This window comes from Ziziphus jujuba, chromosome 8 (assembly GCF_031755915.1).
Source record: "Ziziphus jujuba cultivar Dongzao chromosome 8, ASM3175591v1".
In the NCBI taxonomy this organism is placed as follows: Eukaryota; Viridiplantae; Streptophyta; class Magnoliopsida; order Rosales; family Rhamnaceae; genus Ziziphus; species Ziziphus jujuba.
The window spans coordinates 21,558,945-21,581,589 of record NC_083386.1 but is presented as its reverse complement, the minus strand read 5'-3'; the positions used below and the strand labels follow the sequence as shown (position 1 = coordinate 21,581,589).

Here is a 22,645-nt window from a genome sequence, read left to right as displayed (position 1 = left end):
ACGACGATGCGAACAGAAAAATATACGACCCCGAAGAAATGTAAAATATGAAAATTTATAATTTCAAAAACACCCCCAATCTTTATTGAAATACTATTTTTGGGGTTCTGATGAACGACAAGGCGTTTGATCACACTACATTTTCTTTGAAACCAGTTTACAAAACCCTCATCAGTGCCAACCGCCAAAAGGAAGAAAAAGAAGGCTTTTTGCTGTAAAGCCATGGACGGAGGCACTTCCAATCCCAACGGCGCGTTGACGGACACGCGCTTTTCCGACCTAAAGCCGCCACTTTCCGAGCCGGTTTTTGAAGCCCTCGCTCAAGGTGGGTTCGAATTCTGCACGCCGGTTCAAGCTGCGACGATACCCTTACTCTGCAGCTTCAAGGATGTAGCCGTGGACGCCGCCACCGGCTCAGGTAAAACCCTAGCCTTTGTGGTACCAATCGTCGAGATCCTCCGCAGAGCTTCGACTGCTCCAAAACTTCACCAGGTTTGATTACACCATTGTTTTCCTAAATACTGTTTGGCTGCCGAGAAAAAAAAAAAGTAAAAAAAAAAAAAAAAAAAAATTTTGTGCAGGTAATGGGAGTTGTAATCTCTCCGACAAGAGAGCTATCCTCCCAAATATACAACGTTGCGCAGCCATTCGTATCGACGTTGTCGAATTTCAAGTCCGTGCTTTTAGTCGGAGGAGCTGAAGTGAAAGCAGACGTGAAGAAAATTGAGGAGGAAGGAGCTAATTTATTGATTGGCACTCCTGGGAGGCTATACGATATCATGGAACGCATGGAAGGTTTGGATTTTAGGAATTTAGAGGTATGTTTTTAAATATATATATATATATATATATATATTATAAGACAATTTTAACATATAATCCATAGTTTGGGTTAATTATATAGATTTACATTTCAATATATTATGTTGTGAAGAACATGCAATTGTGTTCCATTTCATCCAGCCTTTGTTTGATATAATGATGTTGGCTAAAACCCTTTGTCAAGTTTATTTTTCAGGCATCATAGTTAATGTAATTGCAAGTAAAGTGATAAATTTAATTAGATTTGTTTAAGATAAGTTTCTATTTTCATCAAACGAAAGAGAGTGAACCCTTGCATAAAGTTGGTCCAATTTGTAAAACAAATGTATTGTAATATGCTACATTGTTATGAATATGTTTTTTTTTTTTTTTTTTTTTTTTTTTTTTTTGCTTATGAGTAATTGAAGTGGTTGCTATAGATTTTGATTCTAGATGAGGCCGATAGACTATTGGATATGGGATTTCAGAAGCAGATATCTTCCATTATATCTCGCTTACCAAAGCTTCGTAGAACTGGTCTCTTTTCAGCTACTCAAACTGAGGCAGTTGAAGAACTATCCAAGGCAGGACTGAGAAACCCTGTGAGAGTTGAAGTTCGGGCAGAAACAAAATCGGATAATAATTTAGCATCATTACAACAATCATCCTCTTCAAAAACACCTTCTGGCCTGCACCTTGAGGTATGCTGTTTCCTGTATACAATTGTCTTTGTATTCAATCCACTTCTTATGTGGATGTTTTGAAATTTAAAAAGCTAATGCAGGTGTATTTTGCAAATCAGAACCTTTTTCTGAGGTGGAGAGAAAGAAAGAGTTAAAATAGTCTATGGTTTTTGCTGAGTGTCAGTCATGTATTGAGATTGTGTTCTGTTCTTTTATGTAGCATACATGGGAGCGTCAGTCATATATTGAGATTGTATTCTGCTCTTTTATGTAGCTTACATGGTATACTTTGACCTTCAATTTTTTTACAACTTCCTTTATCCTTACAGTATTTGGAGTGTGAAGGAGACAAGAAACCATCACAGCTTGTTGATCTTCTTATTAAGAACAGGGATAAAAAAATTATAATGTAAGTTATGTGATATTCTTGTAGAGGATAGTGATCCCAATCTAATTTGAGGGGAAAATGACCTAAATTTGGAAAATAATTTTCTTCTTTAGATACTTCATGACTTGTGCCTGTGTTGACTACTGGGGCCTTGTTCTTCAACGCCTTGCCTGTTTAGAAGGTTTCTCTTTAATTTCTCTACATGGGAAGATGAAGCAGGTAGAGTTTTAGAATTTGGCCGGCATGTTCAAAAAATTAATTTGGCATGTTGTTAATTTACTGTTGTTTGCTCATTGTGATTTTTGTTCTCCATAGACTGCAAGGGAGAAAGCATTAGCTTCATTTACATCGCTTTCAAGTGGCATTCTTCTATGCACTGATGTTGCAGCGCGGGGACTTGACATTCCAGGTGTTGATTGCATAGTTCAGGTAACTTATTTACTACCTGGACGGTGACCAACATAACATTTAAAGTTGCTTTTTTATTTTAAGTGTTAATTTTTCTCTATTTTCCAAGAGAAATCTATTGTTTACCAATTTTGTCTCTTTGCAGTATGATCCCCCTCAAGATCCAAATGTCTTCATACATAGAGTTGGACGAACAGCTCGTATGGGTAGACAAGGAAGTGCAATTGTTTTCCTGTTGCCAAAGGTGTAGTTCTTGCATCCATCTCCTGGTGTGATGCCTTTATAAAACATCTGCAGTTATATTTTTATTTATTAGTCCAATAAATTTTAATCTTTGCCTTTTGATTATGATGATAAAGGTAGTTTCTTTTATGGTTGCACTATTTTAGGAGGAAGCTTATGTAGAATTTCTACATCTAAGAAGGGTTCCTCTTCAAGAGAGGAAATTCTCTGATGATGCTCCTGATGTTGTTCCGCAGGTCAGCATGATTCCTCAGGCTTCTTTCTTGAGCTATACTTTCTCCTGTTGAACTTATTTGGTGGATATTGATTTGAATAATTTGACTGTGTATGCCAATTGATATTTTTTTCTATTAAGCTTTTTATGATGCTATTTCGCAAAGAGTGCTTAATTGATTCCTAGGCCCTGCTTTTTAAGTATTTAAGAGCTTACTGTATATTTGTGTGTGTGTGTGTGTGGCACGCACTCTGTTATTTTTTGTTTGTCCCCTGTTCAGATACGGTCTGCTGCAAAGAAAGATCGTGATGTCATGGAAAAAGGACTTAGGGCATTTGTTTCTTATGTCCGAGCCTATAAAGAGCATCACTGCTCTTACATCTTCAGGTGTTTATCTCTCTCTCTCTCTCTCTCTCTCTCTCTATGGCAATTAATTTTTTGTTTTAATACAGGTGGAAAGAACTTGAAATTGGGAAATTGGCCATGGGATATGGCCTATTACAGCTTCCAGCAATGCCTGAGGTAAAGCACCATTCACTTTCCACTAAAGGGTTCACCCCAGTTGAAGATATCAATTTGGAGGAGATCAAGTTTAAGTAAGATCTCTTTCCATTTCTTTGATTTACTGAAGCAACAATATTAGGTGCTCTGCCAATTCCCTTGTGGCAGTTTGAAGCGGTGACATGAGCTAGGGGAAAACCTGGCTTTTAATGATAAACATGTTATATCTTATTTGTATGGATTTAAAAAAAATACACAAAACATGAATGCAAAAAAAAAAATGCCTGGGGAAAGAAAAAAATGAAAAATAAAAATAAAAATCCTCAACTTTTCATTGAAAAAAAAAAAAAGCCTGGGGAAAGAAAAAAATGAAAAAAATAAAAAATAAAAATCCTCAACTTTTCATGAAAAATTTATGTTTTGTGTATTTTTTTAAATCCATAAGTATCTTCTAATCAAATGATGAAAAGTAAATCCTTTTTGTATTGTTTTCCTTGTGGATTGCAATCTTCAAAATAGCCTTATAAGAAATCTTTTTCCAAGCAACATTATTCTGTCGTTTTCTTGAATGGTTTCATTTTCTAGATGATTGAAAGTATCTGCACCATAATCGAATTGAGATTTTAGTATAAATTCAACTTTCATGTTTGTCTTGAGCTTGCATGAAAATAGGAATTTGAATTTTCCATGGTAAGCTGGTACTAAAATGAAAGGGTGATAATTTAGGGATAAGTCACGTGAGAAACAAAGGAAGAGGAATTTGCAAGCAAAGAAAGAAGCAAAGCAGCGAGAACCAAAACCTCAAAAGCCCAGCAAAGCTCCAAATGCTGCGGCTACTGTCATGAGGAAGAAAACAGCAAAACAGAGACGTGCTGCCCAGACAATTGAAGATCAGGATGAGTTAGCACGGGAATACCGACTACTGAAAAAGCTAAAAAGGGGAGCTATTGACGAGAGCGAATATGCAAAGTTAACAGGAACCGAGGAGTTACTTTGAAGCTTACAATTCATACTTGTTTAGTTTGTGATCTAATTATGTTGGTCCTGCCTGTCAAGAGTTTTATGAGTTGAAGATGAATCGAAAGCCATGTGCAGAAATTTTTTAGTCATGGAGTCGATGAATGAATAGCTTTTCTAACTTATTTGCTTTTCTGAATTTTGTTATTTTCCCTCAGAAATATCATACCATTTAGACTTTAGAAAAAGATGAACCAGAGTAGAAAATTGTATAAAGATGTTGTATCTTTTTCAATTAAAAAAGCTATATTACGTTTTTTTTGGCTTTGATCTTACATTGTTTATGGATTATGCCTTTTTGTTACTGGAAGATTCAGATTGAAGTTAAATTCATATTGAAGTTCCATTATCTTTGGTTCCTTTTTTTAATTCTTTCCTTTTTAATTTTTTTTGCTATATTTGGAGGAAAATATATTAATGTATATTCACGTTACCGACTCTCATGGTTGAGTATTTCTTGTGGAATTTATTTTCTGCGTAAGAATCCAGCAAAATAGTAGACCAAGGCAATAAGATTCTATTTGATCTTTGAAGAAAATATATTTTTATTCGCTAAAAGCAAATATATATATATATATATATATATGTATGTATGTAATATTAGTTGTTAATTCGTCTTCTGGTTTTTATATGACACATTTACTTATTACAAACATATCAAGTAGACCACTAGGCCAATAGACCAATTATTTGATAAAATATAATGAATTAAGATCAAATTACCATAATGGATCTCAAATAAACTCTGACAATAGCTCCTTAAACTTAATTTGTTTATTAATGAAAATGATTATAAATATATATTATTTTATTAAAAAAAATTACAAAATTGTCGTTTTGTTAACTGTCCAGTTTTTATATATATTCTTTTTACAATTTGTGCGTAGTTTGTAAACTTTGTTTCATTTATCAATTAATAAAAATGTGGATGAATAGGAAAAAAAAAACATAAAAATCAATACAATTTAAATTGTGTTTTATATTTTGTTTATTTATTTATTTTTATATTTATTATCAATTTTATATTTATTATTAATAGAGATGTTTAATTACAATTAAATTGATATTAATAAACCATTAAAGTAAATAAATTACATAATTTTTTTTAAATTAAAACTAAAAAACAAAATTGAACACGTTAACAAACGACATCTTAATTATTTCATTTCTACATGCTATATGGTATTCATGATTACAATTGACTTGATATTAATAAACTATTGGAGTAAATAAATTACATAATTTTTTTAAAAAAATTAAAATTAAAAACAAACGACATCTTAATTATTTCTTTTCTACATGCTATATGGTTTTCATGATTTAAAAAGCTCATTTTCCTTAAAAAAAAAAAATGACATTTACATATTTAACCGTTTTTTATGTTTGTTGAATTACCCCCATAATAATATGGTTGCGGAACTTTGTCTTGAAAATTATTTTAACTCTTAAAACAGATAAATATATTAAGCCATTTCTCAAAAAAAAAATAAATAAATAAAAATAAAAAAATAAAAAAATAAAAAAATAAAAAGAAAAAATTCTGAAAAAAAATATATTCGGACCGATTTTCAACTTTTTATTAGTTATTTTATATTTTATATTTGTGTGACTAATTTTTTTTCCAAGTCAAACACCAACGACTAACAGAAATTTCTCATCTTCATCAAAGTCTTCATGTATGCTTCTTCTTCGTCTTCTTCGCTCGTACATAAACCGCGAAACCTTAATTGCTCTACGTAATCTCTGTATACTAATCCACGAAAAAGCCCATAAACTCTTCCATTTCCTCACGATGGCACAAACCACTGACAGCTCCTCCAAGTCAGATCTCCAATCCTCGGCACCCGAACCCACACCGTTTGATCCCATTAAACCGTCAATTCCAGTATCTTACCCCATCAAGACCCTCGAAGACCTCGAATCCCGGTCCTATTTCGAATCCTTTCACTACCCATTTAACAAATCCTCTGTTCCTCTTCAAAATGGGTCTTCTTTTTTACCCAGTAGGCCTAGACTGCTTGTCTGCCATGATATGGCTGGTGGTTATGGTGATGATAAGTGGGTCCAGGGAGGGTTTAATGCTGATGCCTATGCTATATGGCATTGGTATTTGATCGATGTTTTCGTCTATTTCTCTCACAATCTTGTTGCTCTACCACCTCCTTGCTGGACTAATACTGCTCACAAGCATGGAGTTAAGGTAAGCTCAAGTTTTGAGCAATTGGGTTTACTAGCATAACATGTTTAAGATTGTGTTGGGTGTGTAAATCATTTGATTTCTTTCGGTTCACAAACATTTGCATTTTGAATAAAAATGAGTTAGTGATAAGCATTTGAACAAGTTTGTGTTGGCTCTGCAACAAATGGGAATTCATTTCTTAAAAGAATGATAAATGCATAGGGGGAAAAAAAGAAGAAGAAGTTATTTTTGGTCATTTTTAGGTTATTTGAATATGCTTCAAGCTTATTATTTTATTTCAGATGAGAATTTGATATTATGTAGTAATTTTATGTTTATTCGTGGACCATGATTGGTGTTGCTTCGGGGCATGTTTGATTTTACTCATGAATGATTGAAGGAAGTTTGTATACTTGACATTTTTTATTGTGCCTGTGGAATATAAGGTATTGGGGACGTTCATCACAGAATGGAAAGAAGGGAGAGCTATTTGTGACAAATTGCTCTTGACAAAGGAATCATCCCAAATGTATGCTGAGCGCTTGACAGAACTTGCTGTCGCGTTGGGCTTTGATGGCTGGCTGGTAGATCAATCACACTATTAAATATGCATGGTCTGGATTCATGTTTTTCAGTAATTTTAATTCAAGGTTTTATAGTCTTTTATTTTTTACTTGGCTTGATGGCAGGGCTTCCAATCGCAGTCTATTATGACATAGTTTTACATGACATTAATGTATTTATTTCCGAGTATATATGCATATACAATCACATAAAAGTACATGCATTCTTTCATGTTAACTTATGGATATTCATTTAAGCGGATCCAAGATATCAATTTTTGCAAGCAATATGTACATGGCAAACTCAATTTTCAAATATCAAACCAAGATATTGCATCAAAGCTTGAAATACAGTTTTAAAAATAAATTTTAAATCTTTGTTGAAAAACATGCATACAGGCACAAACATGAACATTCTCTGATGAATAGCATCATGACACATGTCATTTGCACATATCTTTTTGTTCAAGAAAGATGTAATGTGGTTCCTAATAAATAATTTATTACTATTGTTGTGTCATCTGATCTGTTGCATTCCTGTTCTGTAGTTGACATAAGAACTATTACTTGCAGCTCAATATCGAGGTTGAATTGGACGTGGTACAAATCCCTAACCTAAAAGAATTTGTTAGCCATCTAACCAAAAAAATGCATTCCTCACTGCCAGGCTCTTTAGTGATATGGTGAGAATTAGGTGATTTCATAATTCCAGTACTTGTATTCTTCTGTGAAAGAGTACTAATCAAACTTTCTATTCAATTGATTGTTGATGGTTTCATAGGTATGATAGTGTTACAACAGATGGCAATCTTTCATATCAAAATCAACTGACTGAAAAAAATAAACCTTTCTTTGATATTTGTGATGGAATTTTCGTAAACTATTCATGGGAGGTATTTATTTACTTATTTATTCATTTTTTTCCAGTCAGAGACGTTTGATTCTTCTTGGTTTATTTTTGTTGAATATGTTCACTTGTGTGCTATGCAGGAAAACTATCCAAGCCTGTCAGCTGCTGTTGCTGGTGATAGAAAGTTTGATGTCTACATGGGAATAGATGTGTTTGGGAGGGGGACCTATGGGGGTGGTCAGTGGAATGTGTGTACCTTTCTAACTACTTATCTTTATGTAATAATTTCATTGCTGTTCATACATATTGATCTGCAAGTTGGTAATTTTTCTTGTGGTTGAAAAATTATATTTCACTGCTTTTGAATGTGGGCAACGAGTTTTGAAGTGGCAGTTAAAAAACTTGATTTGTAAAATTAGGTTGACATCTCTAGTAAGCATTGTTGTAACAACATGGCATAATAAAATCCTGGTGATTTATCCTCTAGTTTTAGTCCATTTGTAAGAGTGATTTCTTAAATTTTTAAACTTGATTAATGCATAGTTGTGTTTCTAAATTATAGAATTTTCATACGTTTACAGACCAACGTTGCACTTGATGTGCTGAAGAAGGATGATGTTTCAGCTGCTATATTTGCACCTGGATGGGTCTATGAGACTAAGCAACCACCTACTTTTCAGACTGCCCAAAATCAGTAATGCACTTTTCCTTGACATTAATAAGGGTTATATATATATATATATATATATTTTATCCCATTAAATATAGTTTCCTTTGATTAATGTATTAATCCAGGTTTGATAACTTCCTTTTATTATTTGTTGGAACTCTATACTTTATGGCACTATGAGGCTTTGAACTTTCCTCCACCGGTTATGCGGATTTGATGCATTATTTCCTGACTCAACCTTGCATCAGTTTTCCTATAGAAACCTTTTTTATTTTTCGAGTTTATTTTGGTGAAAATCAGGATGTGGAACAAGATTTAATTGTCTGATGCATAATGCTTTAGTATTATAGATTCTGTTCCACAGACTCATTTTTTGTGTCTTCAGATACATGAATAAATGCTTATGCATATCATGTCTATCTTGTTAAACTGCTATAGAACTCATGCTAATGCCTGAGTTCTACACTATTTGTTATTTAATCTTTTCTTCACGGCATAGACTGTCATAGTTCAGTTGTTAGATGACATTGTTTTCATAAACTTTGGTTTTTGCAGTTGGTGGAGCCTTGTGGAGAAATCGTGGGGAATTACACAAAATTATCCTAAAGTACTACCATTCTATTCAAATTTTGATCAGGTTGAAACTACTTGGAATAATTCTGTCACTGGGTTCTTTAGTGACTTCTATAGCTAAGCTCTCTTAAGCATTATGTTCATTTTGTTCTATTAATAAGTATGCTAACCGATATTTTGATGGACTAGATCAACGAGATCATGCAAGCGTTCATTGTTCACAATTCACCTCACTAACCACAACGGATTATATCTATTTTGTTTCAATCCATTTTCCTGAAAGGGTGGGAGAAATTCTTAAGTTTTCTTTTTTACCATGAACAATGGAATGGGATCACAATTATTGTGCAGAAATCATGGGGATATTATGCAAAATTATCTTAAAGTACTACCGTTCTATTCAAATTTTGATCAGGTTGAAACTACTTGGAATAATTCTATCCCTGGGTTCTTTATTGACTTCTATAGCTAAGCTCTCTTAAGCATTATATTCATTTGGTTCTATTAATAAGTAGGCTAACTGATATTTTGATGGATTAGATCTATGCGATCATGTATGTGTTCATTGTTCACAATTCACCTCACTAACCCCAATGGATTATATCTATTTTGTTTCAATCTATTTTCTTGAAAGGGTGGGAGAACTTCTTAAGTTTTCCTTTTTAATATGAACAATGAAATGGGATCACAATAATTGCATGGATAAAAATCACCTATTTAATTAGGATACTCTGTCTGCCAAAGTTGCTCGAATTTTCTCTTTGCTGCTTTGCAGTTTGTCTTTGGCATATTCTAGATGGGATCATGCACATTTTTCCTGTATGTACTTGTTTTTAAAGCTGGTTTCTTCTTATTCTTCAGGGTCGTGGTCACCATTTTTCTGTTGATGGAGTGCAAGTTTTAGATGGTCCTTGGTGTAACATTTCTTGCCAAGGTTTTCAGGTATGCACTAAATTAGATTGTTATTCCTTTTTTTTTTTTCAATGATACTATTCCCTCCTTGCCATATGTAATTCAGTTAGGTTCCCCATTATTTTTCTTTTCTCTATGCATATGGTGGACTGAATGCACCATTGAAAGTTTTTGATATTGGGTTATCAAACAAGTTTCTTCCTAAATCCTATGTTTGTTGCAGCCTTTTGTGGAGTTCAATAACAGCCCAACTCCGGATGCTATTCAAGCGGTGCTCGAGTAAGTTTTAGTGCTTCATATAAAATTGACATCTTCAATATTCTGTTGTCATGAAGTCAATAAAGGGTAGGTCCTTGGACTCGCCCATGTAGAACAGAGATTGGTTGAGCTGGGAAAGTTTATGAATTCTAGTCTCATCCTTCTTTCCTCCAGAAATATTTTAGAGAACTTTTGGAATTTTTAGACCCCATTAAATGAAAATATGATTGAAAACGTTCTGATTGTTTGATGAAGCTTTGATTTATCCCTCCCTTTTTTGTGGATTCGGAAAAGGCTCATCTTTGATGATGCTGACAATCAAAGTACAATATTTCAAGTACTTTGATACCGCACCATGGCATTGAAGTATTGAACTTAGATCTGCAGTTCAACTATTTTACTAAATCATTGTTTTTCAAATTATCTTATTTTTAACAAAGAACCAAGTCTAACATTCTGTCTTGATTTAAACTTGCAAATTTTAGTTCCAAGGAGGCATCTTATAGTGGGGGAGGAAACTTAGTGTTTAAAGGAAATCTTAAAGACAATGTGGATTTCAGAAAAAGGCTCTTTCATGGAGAGGTTCTCATAGGGCATCTACCTCTCTACTTCACATATTCTGTAAGCCATTTCATCTGAGGATTAAAGTTGTAGACAGAAAATCAATAATTTTTTTTCTTTTTTTCTTTTTTTTCTTTCATCGTGTTGGTGCCATAGCCTAGAATTATAATGTAGTAATCGATTCAATTTTGTCCTTTTGTTTGTTAAGTCAAGGTGAGCTGGTATAAAAGTAGACTATCCTAAATTTAGTAAGACTAACCCTGTATTTACTATTAAGAAACTGAATCTTATGCAGAGAATTGTAACTTGATTATAAAACATTATACTTTAATACGGCACGTTTTTCTGATTGTATCTAACTAAACTGTGAACATCCCAAATATGTTGCAGGTGAAATCAGAGAATAATTCTCTTCTGGGTCTATCACTTGTTTTTTCTTCCACAGTGGGTGAAACAAAGTCCATACTACTACTTCCTTCTGAAGGGAAAAATCAACTCTCCAGCGAATCTAGTGAAGTGATTATAAGTCAAATTGAAAATCCACAATCTTCCACAGGATGGACCATATTCGAGCATAGCATGGTAATGACTGGATACAAATTGACAGAAATTGGTGCTGTATGCTACAGGTCAAAGCCCCACGTTGGTAAAAGCATACTTGAATGCAAAACAGATGACTGCAATAATACAACTGGAGCGCCACCAGAATACCATGCAGTGCTTGGTCATATTTCACTTAGGACTACTGTAGGTGGTTTGTATTTTCCTCCCTCTTCTTCATGGCTAGTCAATGGTCAAGACATCACATGGAGTAGGAAGACCGATGGCTCGAAAACTCTTAGTGTCAAAATCATCTGGAAGTTGAAAGATGGCAATGATTCTGCATACCCACGTTACAACATTTTTGTTGAGAAAAAAGCTGAGAAACGTGATGGAAATCAAGCCGAATTGTTAGAAGCAGTACAAGAATTCCTTGGAGTGGCACAAGTTGAAGCTTTCTACATCGCTGACCTTGCAATCCCTCCTGGAATTTCTAAAATCAAATTCATTATTCAAATCTGTGGGGTCGATGGCAGCAACCAAAAGAAGGAAGAGTCACCATTTTTAGAATTGGAGGCTAATCAGAGTGCTTAATCTCTGCTTAATCAGTAGCATGAATTATTTTCCATGTTCCAATTTGTATTTTTAAGCTTCTTGTTGAGCAATTACAAATGCCTGAATCTGCATGGATAGTCACGTAGAATAACAAAATATTTTAGTAAGGATGTTATTTAAGCATATGTTTTTACTGATCAATAATTTATGTTAGATCAATGATGTTTTTATTTCAAGATAATCATCAATCAATATTTATGTTTGATTATGCTACTTCTACTTTTTCTTTTCTTTCTTTTTTTTTTTTTTTTTTTTTTTTCCCCCAGCCTTACAGTATATGCTTGACCATAAATTTGTTGTATATTATTATTAGAATTGCATTGCATTGTGAGAAATGCTTGAAAATCTATTTTCCACATGGTGGAAACTGTTAGATCTATAAAAAAGATATATAAACTGATTGTGACAGGTAGCTTTTTTTTTGGACACGAGGAAAATACGGAAACGTGGAACATAAAAAGGAAATGTTTCATAACTTCCCGACCGAATGCTTTTAAACCACTGGCAAACATCACCTAAAAAGCATAATAATATTTGAAGAGTGAAATGGTCACTTTGCATATTCATAGTACTGCAAATGCAAAAGCTAGGGCAAATATCAGAAGCTTCTTTTACTTCATATCGAAATTTTGAGCCTTTTGGTGTTTTTGAATTCCAATAAATACTTTTAAAAGAGAAAATAAATATATATATATATATATATATATGTGATTGTGTTGGGTAAAAATCTAAAAAGTATTTGTTTTTTTTTTTAGCAAGAAATAAGTAATAAAGGTGCTTTTAGGAGTAGCACTAACTTCTCTAAATAAGTGAGATGAAAAATAAATAAGTATTTTAGGATGAAAACCAAAAAAAAAAAGACATTTAATACATAAATTAAAAAATAAAAATATCAAAAATAAATTATAAATGATTTTTGTTGTGTGTAACCAAATATTTTATCATTTATTTTTAAAAAAATATATGTATTAATGAAAGAGCTTTAAAAAAATAAGTGCTTATAAAAAAAATTAAAAAAATTTCCATACATGCCCTATATGTAACATGCATAATTAAATTCACTTCATATTAGTTTAACCATTTCGTATAAGTTCACAAGGTTTGAGATTAGCTGTCAGTTAACGACTCCACTCCTCAATTCGTAAAAGTTTAATTGCCCAAATATTTTGTGCTTTCACCTATCAATATCAATTTACCAAGGAAAAGTTGATTGAGCCAATCTGACAAAGATTACTTCTATTGTTCAGCAGTTCAGAAACAGTACCTGGAATAGATTTTTTTTAACCAAAAATAAAAATAAAAATTGTAAATATCTTAGATCATATTATGAAAACCATATCATAACATGATTGGAAAAAAAGAATGCTAGTAATTTAGTTTGATTCATTGAAGTTACTGCGCTTAATTTTCACCCATACTTTCATATTAGCTAGAAGAAAATCTTAGAAACTATGATCAATATCAATGCAAAGCAGAGCACAAACCCTAATATATCCATGGTGAAAATTGTCTTTTTATCAAATGTTTCCACAGTATTTATACTGATGTCATTAACAGTATATAGTACCGTTATGAACAATGTATAGAGGATTGAAGGTGGGGAATTGTTTGTAAACTTGATAAGTAATAATAAACTAGACTAATTAAAATGTAATCATTGAATTTGCAAAGTGATTAACAACCCATCAATCACTTTTTTGCAATTTTGGTATTGAAGTAAAGTGATCCAGAAAAATCTACCAAATTTACTTAGACAAGAGAAAGAAAAGACAAAAGGAAAGATGCTGAATAGCAAAGGAAGGGAATAAATATCTCAGCCAAAAAAAAAAAAGGGAGGGGAGGGGGGGAATAAATAAATTAAAGATATTACATAAATACAAACAACCTTTCTTTTGGAAGTATTAACCTCGAGACCTCAAAAGAGAAATAAGGGCATTAAGTCTTCAACTACTATACCTTTGCTTCGTTGTCTCCATAAAGTGGCAAAATTCTATGGCTGATTATACATAAAGTCTTTTTTTTTTTTTTAATGCATAATTATATATAAAGTCGTACATAGATGATGAAATATATTTGTTTGTCTAGTTATGCGTGTAATTTTTATTATTCAAACCGATTGATTTTATTGTTACCAACTTATATACTTGACTCATTTGACTCACTGACTTTTCTCTTTCAATGCACTGGGAAGTTTCATGTATCAAACCAAATGAGGTCAAGCTCTAGCTGAATATGCATGCATAACCTGTGTCTTTTACTAACAAATTGTATATTAATTATTTACCCCCAAAAAAAAAAATTGCATATAAATTTTTGAGAAAATTGTACTTTGCTATAAGAAAAAGAAGAAGAAGAAGAAAATAAAAATAAAATAAACGTACTAAGTAGTACACTAACACATCATTGATATATATATATATATATATATAAACATAATCAGTTTTTTAAATTTTTAATATGAGAATTAATATTACGATTTCATTTTTCAACATTTGTATCGTATTAAAAGTTGAAATTTAAAATTTATTTTTCTAAATAGGTTTTAATAAGTCATTAAATCATATTTAATAATTTTTAAAATTTTGAATACTAATATTTGATATGATTCAAAAGCTATCAAAAATAAATTTGATATCAAAATGATCAAATTATCTTAATATTAATCTAATTATATACGCCCATGCAAGTCTTTAATTATTCACCGAATAATGTAATGTAAGTCTTTAATTGCTAAACGAAAAGCCTGATTTGGCAGTAAAGGTCTTGATCGAATTTGAACCATCCTTTCCAATATCAAAAAATAAATAAACCTTAATTTGTATAGTTGTATACATCACTATCTTAATCATAATTAAGCCTTAAATCAATTGCAGAATTTTATTTAAATTGGATTTTATTTCATTGCAAGTGAGAATGCTTTTGGTAGTGGTAGTTTCTTATTTCATTAAAAGTAAGAATGTTTTTGGTAATGGTAGTTTCTTCTTCTTCTTCTTCTTCTTCTTTTTTTTTTTTTGTTTTTTTTCCTTTTAATTTGTAGTAATTACTGCTTCTATGATATGCTTTGTGACAAATAAAATTGGATTAATTACTATGTTAACCTTTTCTAAATTTTCAAAAAGAAAAGAAAAAAAAAAGTAATCATTTTATTGTCAATTAGAGATACTAATAAACCTTTATAAATAATAATAATAATAATAAACGGATATACAAATATATATTTATATATAAATAGAGAGAGAGAGAGATTTTCTATAGTAAGCATCTTTTCGTCGTTCATTGCTTAAAAATTTACACATTTATCCTTTTAAGGATAAATATATAAAAAATTTTGGGTCCCATCATTTAAAGAATAAACATGTAAATCTTTTAAAAGCTGTAACAAAATTATATATTATATATAGTTTTCAATTAAAGATGCTGCATTTTCTTTTAACAGAGACATGATTTGTGTAAAAGGATCACCTTGATGGCTTCTGCCCGCTTTTGCTAATTAAAGATGTTTGCCCTTTTTCTATTAATGGAAGTTACATATTGTCCTCAAATAAAAAATACAAGAGAGAGAGAGAGAGAGAGAGAGAGAGAGAGAGAGAGAATATTTTCACTTTGTATGTTGATTCTTTCTTAGAAAAAGATCATCCTTTTTTTTTTTTTTTTTGGTAATAAAATAAAAATTCATCCTTATTTGCATGTCAATTAAGCAATTAATATATCACTTTCAGCATGTTTGTTTTATTCTTCAATAATGCAGCATCCATGAAAACACATATATACCTATATTTTACAATCAAAAAATGGATTTTTGTTCAAGAATAAAATTTTATTGGAATTATCCGGTTCATCTTTTGAAATTATATCACATCTGATGAAATAAAATGAATAGAAATGGTATTTTGTAAATATGAAAGTTATAAAAACTTTTTCAATAAATTTTTATTGTTATTTATTTTTTTTTTTTTTTTACAGGATTACAATATATTTTAGACTAAAAGGAAGAGGAGTAATTCACCTGGACATGGTCAAATTTGAAATTGAAAGTGTATTGTCAATGGTTCTACTACTAAAACAAACCTACAAATATAATCAATTTCAACTAAATTGAAATATCTTATATCTGTATGGTTAGGAATTTTCATGCAAAAAGTCTTTTATAAACTTTTAAATTGTTTTTAAAATTGATAGTTAAAATAATATTTTATTAAAACAATTTAAAAGTTAATAAAAAATATCAGTATTCAGAATAACTATCTATATGATTGCACAATTATAGATGATTTAAAGTATAACCATAAAAAGGGCTGCACAGAATCAAAAGGGATTTGAAAGGGGTAGAAGAAGATGAAGAATAGTTACAAACTTTGACTTTTGGAAAATGCTTTCAAAATAAATAAAGCTAAGAAAGAATCTTTAAGTCAGTTGTTGCCTTCTTCTTTTTTTCATTCATTTGTCTATAAAATATATGTTTGATGCAACATATAATTGTATAGAGAAGCAAGTGCATATGGATTTTTTTTAAGTAAAACATACTTTATATAATTTGTCACATTTAAATTAATTTATGACCCAATCTGAAAGAGTTCTTGCACTACACCCCACGTGAACAAGCAAGCTAGGAAACGTTATTTATGAAAGTATGACTTTTTTTCTTTTCAAGTAAATGAAGCTATGAGTCTATGACACTTGGAGACATTCAAAACTTTATGCTTTTTCTTTTCCCTATTTAATACACTATTATTTTAATTATTTTTCTGAGAGGAACAAATTATTTATTTACCAAAAAAACAAAGAAAGGAACAAATTATTTAAATTATTAGCCACATATAAAAGGAGAGAGATTGGAAGCAAATTAATCATGCAGTAGGCAGCGCAGCATAATAAAATCAAAATTAATAATGAAAAAAAATTTCACGAAGGGCCTGAGTGCCGCAAACTGCTAAAAGCATAATGTAAAATTGTGTCCATAAAGCAGTTCGAGAAACAACTGCTTTGTCTTTTTTGGTAATGCAGCTCGAGAAACAATTTGATAAATAAATTTAAAAAAAAAAAAAAAAAAAAAGGCACATCGAGAGCCTTAATCAGAAAGTTTTATCTTGGTATAATAATAATAATGCACAAATAGAATATGATTTGTACGTAACAGTTAATTTAAATTCTATGAAACTTTATTGCCAAGAAATTGAAAGTTTTTCTTTTTCTTTTTTTTTTTTTTTTTTTTTTGGTTTTTGTTTTTTGTGTTTATGGGGTTGACACTAGTACAAAATTGTGTATATTTTCATACATAGCAAAATGAATCTTGACAAAAATTAAAGTTGATCGTGGATTTTTTTAAAATTTTTATCATTTTTATCAAGTATGATCTAGCTTACCTGCTCTGATATATAGCAGATAAAAATCTTCTATTCTTTTTTTCTTTGAACCCCGGATCTAAATATTTATACCATGAGACGTAGTCTACGAATGAATTCCACATTATTCTGAAAAGCAATTATTATTTATTTTATGCGGTTTATTTATAAATGAAATGAAAGCATTAATGATGTTGGATAGGATTGGCAAATATAAAATCCAAACCTAAGCTATGGATATGGAAATTAAATGCTTTCCAATTATGACCAAAACTTTTCATAAGGATCTCATAATTACAAGTGTTGTTTTATCCAACACAACACTGTAGCTTTATCCAACACAAGAGTGTTATCTTCACCATATAATTTTATGGACGTAATTTTCTTTACCACATATGATTAGTCTAGTCAAATTAATAGTTGTTTTTCATAAATTAATCCATAAACATAGTTTTTTTTTTTTAAAAAAATGAAAATATAGTTGTTTTAATTTTATCTTCAACGACTCTATCTTTTTAATTAAAAGTCCGGTTGAAAAACTAAAACACATTTTTGCTTAACTGGAAACATAAAGCAAGAGATGTGTGGATCTTGACACGACAATAGATATGTTGACATGGAATGACTGTTAAATATAATATTTTTTCCTAATATAATATTACAATGACTCAAATATTACAATATATATATATATATATATATATTTTTTTTTTTCCCAAAGATTTAAGTAAGATGTTCAAGCTCAGAACTTCTATTTAAAGCAAGTAAACTTCGGTTAATTGCATTACTTGAGAAATTCAAAATTTATAGCATTACATTAATCTTGGCCTAATTAACATAAATTCTTGGGTAATATCATCAGAAGCCCCTACACTATATCGATTGTAACATTTAGGTCCCCAACTGTTTTGTTGACAATCTGATCCTCAACTTCCTATTTTGTTACGCTGCCAATTTTCCATCCAAAAATCCATTAATAGAACGGATCAAACTAAAACTTTAACGCCAATACGGTATTATTGTAAATTCTAAAATAATTAGCTTTAACTATGTTAGAGAACAAAATTAATAGAAAAATAATTAATGAGTGTTTCATAAATTATATATGGAAACTGTTATAAGATGTAAAAGTTGCAAATAAATGTTTTGTAACTTAAAGAAGTGAATTATTGTAAAATTTTGCAATTACCAAAATGGGCATACGATGTATTATAAATTTTTTTTTTCTAAAAACAAATACTTTAAATGTTACTATGTTGTGATTTGTTTTATACTAAGATTGAACAGTATATTGTTAATAATGTATATAAAAAATCATAAGTATTTTTAATTTATAATTATTTTTAAAAAAAAACTAATTTGTTTACGTATGAAATAATAAAATATTTTTTATGGAAATAATAAAAAAAAATTATCTAAAAAATAACAAAATATTTATATATAAAATTAACGTTATTTATAGAGTAATACTTGCAAGCACCATTTAGTTTACTAATAAAATCTATAAAGAGTATACGTGTTAATATTTAATTGGTTAGCATATTAATATAACTTATAAATAAATAAGTAAATCTTGAAAAGATAAATGTTACTAAATATAAACAAATATACTTTTGATAAATATGTTGGTAGACTAGATTATGCCTCAAGTATTATTCTTATTTATATTAGAGCTTTTGTTTGAATATGTGTGTTTAGGATAGAGGATAAATATTGGTGGAATTTTAATGATTAATTAAGGGTATTTTGAAAATTTTAAACTTATATCCTGATTATTAAAGAATTAGAATTTAGAAGTATCCTCTAACATGATTTTAAAAATAACTGTGTAACTTTCAAAATTTATAAAATAAATAGGACAAATTTTAATTTTACCAAACATCTAAATGTCCTTAAATTCTAGGATTCCATAAGCAACCCAAACATATTTTTTAACAAATTGGGTTACTATGAGTTTCATATTATATATATATATATAGTAGTTTTACGGTACGGATCGGTTCGCATGCGGATCACACCAAAGTTGACATTTTTTGAAAAAAAAATATCGATTTTTACTGTGTACACATATACAGCAAAGTTGATATTTTTTTTAGAAAAAATATCAACTTTGATGTGATCCACATCATAGAATTTTTCTATATATATATATATATATATATATTTTCCGTAGAAAACCATGAAAATAAAAAATTGAGAAAGTACTTTATATTTTGAATTTTTTAAATCTAAAAATTTTAATATATATCAATTATAGTTTTTAAATTTTATTCTTAAAATTAAACATGGTAAAGTTTCTTTTTATGTCCTTTATTTATTTATTGTCAAAAAAATTTCTCATATTCATGGAAAAATATAAACATTTTAAAAATTTATATGGATTTTTTTATTTTGTATTCACTTAAAAAATTTCAAAAAATTAGTGTTCAATTAAATTTTTAGATGTGTTTTTTTTTTTAATGAAAAAGTATAATTTTAAGATTTTTATTATTATAAAGATTTTTCATATTTATAATTATTTTTGAAACAAATTCTCTTAAAAACGTTTTCTTTTAATTTTTTTTAATTATTGGCACATATAATTTAAAGATATTAATAATTTAAAAATGTTAATAATTTCTTTCCATGAATTATAAAAAAAAATATTTTTTACAATAAATATGAAGTGAAAAAGAAACATTTTATTAAATGATATTTGATTTTAAGGATAACATATAAAAAAATATTTTAAATATTTTAAAATTTTTAACTTTTAAGAAAACAATCAAAAGATAAAATATTTAAAAAATTTTGTTTCATGATTTTTATGGAAAAAAAATTAATTTACTGAGATTTTAAAATAATTATTAGTACCAAAAATTTTATTTTTATTAGAATATGTATTTTAAAATATTATTTAGGTTTTTTTTTTTAAAGTATTTATTACATGTTTTGCATGTATACCTAAATTATAGCAAAGTTTCATATTGATCCCTTTTACTAACCGATTTTTTAATGTAAAATTGACTAGCGACTAAATGTAAGAAAATAGAAAGTTGAGAGATCAAATTGTCAAGAAATAATAATAATAATTCGGGGACCCAAGTGTCACAATTAATATAGTTAAGGATTTCTAGTGATATTATCCCTAAATTTTTTATTTGAACTAATCTTTTTAAATTATTTAGTAATTTTACAATTGATATAAGGTACACAAAATTATTAAATAACAGAATTTAAAACATGATCTCAAGATTAACTCAGGTAGAATAGTAAGATTATTACCCCCAAAACAAAAAAAAAAAAAAAATAGGTAGAGTAACCAAATTAAAAATAAAAATAATCAACACAAACCCAAATCAATATTTCCAAGGCCGAAAAGAAACTTGTTACCCAAAAAAAAAAAAAAAAAAAAAAAAAAGAGGCCTAAAAGAAACAGTTATATTTAGCTTACTTTGATTTATACCACAACAACAATCTCCCCTCTATAAATACGATTATATCCTATGATATTGGTGCATGCTATATACATTTATCGGTACCTCCAAAGAAAAATGTAAAATTAATGCAAGTAATTAAGTTCTAGCTTACAAGAATATTTGTCCGACATACTTTGGTTTAAAAGGCCACCGACCTGTATGCGTTTACGCGTTAATATATATATATATACACACACACCCTACTTGATTTTTTTTTTTTCCTACTTTAATTGATTGATGAAGCTTTATTTGTTGAATAATTTAGTACTGGATTAATATTAATTTAAACCTCTAATTAATTACTTCACTTCAATCTCACATGCGAGAGTTGACCCAACACTTACCCTTGTTTTAAGTTGCCCCTCTCTGCCTCTCACATCCATATATTATATAGTTATATATATATAATATGATTTCTATATATTGCTCATATATTACTCAAAAATAAGTATGTCAATAATAAGAATGGGATGGTACTGAAATGGGGAATTAAAAAAAAAAAAATGAAAAACAAAACATTATTATTATTATGAAACCATGTCATATCCGAAGATGCTCTCTCTTTTGAGAGAATCATGGATCACATTGCTACTAGAAGAAGCAAAATTAAGGTACTGATGAGGAAGGTTGACGTTGTTTTGGAGATGATAAGATTTTTCCTCATCAATAATATCATTATGATGATGATGATCCGGTGGGTCTTGTTCAATCTGTGGGTTTTGAACAACAATATTATTAGGCTCTTGCTGCATCTGGATGCAGAGTATTTCAGCTTGAGCAACAGCAAGCTGCATTTGAAGCTGAGAAACTTGGTTTTGAAGGTAAGAGATAGCCCCAACACATCCATAAACTGGGTCTCTCATCCTTGCATTTGCTTCGTACACTATACTGCTCACTGCATCTGCTCTCTGATGAACCGGAAGCTCCTGCAAGTTTTTTTATCAAACACTTGGTGATCGGGAACAAAAAAAAAAAAAAAAAAAAAAAAAAAAACATAAAAATGGATGTTTCCTTTTCTTATATTATATATATACCAAAATTTTATTAGGATAGGCATCTGACTCCCATATTATAGTGAAGTCGGATTGCTTAAGCATAGAATTGCATAATCTATATGCGCTTGGATACGGTCAGAGCCCACTGTAGTATGAGCGTTTTGATGCCAATTATAGAACTGTTGTATAAAAAGGAAAAGGAAAACGAAAGAGAGTGAGGAATTAATTAACCTGAAGCATTTTGCTAACATTGCTAGCACCGAAGACCTTGTGAACTATGGCAAACTTGTGAGGATCATCGGAGGGGAAATAAGGCGCAAAGATACAGTCCTTGGCACACCGGCGTCGGAGCAACTTGCATGAAGCGCACGGCGAATTTCCACCCATTATTTCTTTTGATTTTGTAGAAAAGTTGAGAAAACTCTACACAGAGAGAGAGAGAGAGAGAGAGAGAGAGAGAGAGAGAGTGAGAGAGGGGTGAGTGGAAAACAAGTTGTAAGAGAATGAGAGCGGGGTGTGTACATTTATAATAGCAGCTGCTCAGAACGTGTGAACATATAGTGTGCTAAACTCTAAACTATTACACACACACACACACACACACACACAAAGAAACTAGCTGTTTTAAGGGAAATTATTGATAATACTTTAAATAAAAGAATTGGGATAGTTATAAAAGAATTATAATATCTCACATGAGAGGGAAAGTACTTGGAAATCAATATTTGTTTTGAAGTGGGATTCTTTTGTCCCTTATACACACACCCCTCACCATCAAACCAATTAATGGTCATACTGCATCTTTCTTTTTTTCTTTTCTTTTCTTCTCTTTTCTTTTTTTTTATCATTTGGAAGGACAAAGAAATAGAAAATT

General features: G+C 30.1%; 3 protein-coding genes across 6 annotated transcripts; 2 read left to right on the top strand and 1 right to left on the bottom strand.

Annotated features, from left to right (window-relative positions):
• Nucleotides 1-99: 99 nt before the first annotated feature.
• LOC107413915 (DEAD-box ATP-dependent RNA helicase 18) lies at nt 100-4,525 on the top strand. Of its 3 annotated transcripts, none has more exons than XM_048469807.2 (11): nt 100-492; nt 582-818; nt 1,242-1,502; nt 1,814-1,893; nt 1,986-2,091; nt 2,188-2,301; nt 2,426-2,524; nt 2,670-2,759; nt 3,018-3,124; nt 3,190-3,259; nt 3,965-4,108. In XM_048469807.2, exons 1-11 carry the CDS (start codon nt 223-225, stop codon nt 3,968-3,970), a joined length of 1,440 nt encoding a protein of 479 aa, XP_048325764.2. In that variant the 5' UTR covers nt 100-222; the 3' UTR covers nt 3,971-4,108. The 3 variants fall into 3 exon arrangements, with proteins under 3 accessions (XP_048325764.2, XP_060675610.1, XP_015877454.3); XM_016021968.4 differs by having other exon boundaries at nt 112-492; nt 3,190-3,333; nt 3,965-4,525; XM_060819627.1 differs by having other exon boundaries at nt 3,018-3,259; nt 3,965-4,525.
• Nucleotides 4,526-5,873: 1,348 nt separating this feature from the next.
• On the top strand, nt 5,874-12,191 carry LOC107413911 (cytosolic endo-beta-N-acetylglucosaminidase 1). Its single transcript, XM_048469757.2, has 11 exons — nt 5,874-6,455; nt 6,881-7,018; nt 7,571-7,680; nt 7,779-7,890; nt 7,988-8,095; nt 8,429-8,541; nt 9,073-9,154; nt 9,952-10,032; nt 10,226-10,281; nt 10,746-10,881; nt 11,212-12,191. The coding sequence occupies exons 1-11, from the start codon at nt 5,934-5,936 to the stop codon at nt 11,953-11,955; spliced, it is 2,202 nt and encodes a 733-aa protein (XP_048325714.2). The 5' UTR covers nt 5,874-5,933; the 3' UTR covers nt 11,956-12,191.
• A 9,090-nt stretch (nt 12,192-21,281) lies between these two features.
• Nucleotides 21,282-22,353, bottom strand: LOC107413913 (LOB domain-containing protein 12-like). Of its 2 annotated transcripts, none has more exons than XM_016021966.4 (2): nt 22,003-22,353; nt 21,282-21,702 (listed from the first exon to the last, which is right to left on the bottom strand). In XM_016021966.4, the coding sequence occupies exons 1-2, from the start codon at nt 22,156-22,158 to the stop codon at nt 21,304-21,306; spliced, it is 555 nt and encodes a 184-aa protein (XP_015877452.3). In that variant the 5' UTR covers nt 22,159-22,353; the 3' UTR covers nt 21,282-21,303. The 2 variants fall into 2 exon arrangements, with proteins under 2 accessions (XP_015877452.3, XP_060675516.1); XM_060819533.1 differs by having other exon boundaries at nt 21,282-21,684.
• Between the last annotated feature and the right edge of the window lie 292 nt (nt 22,354-22,645).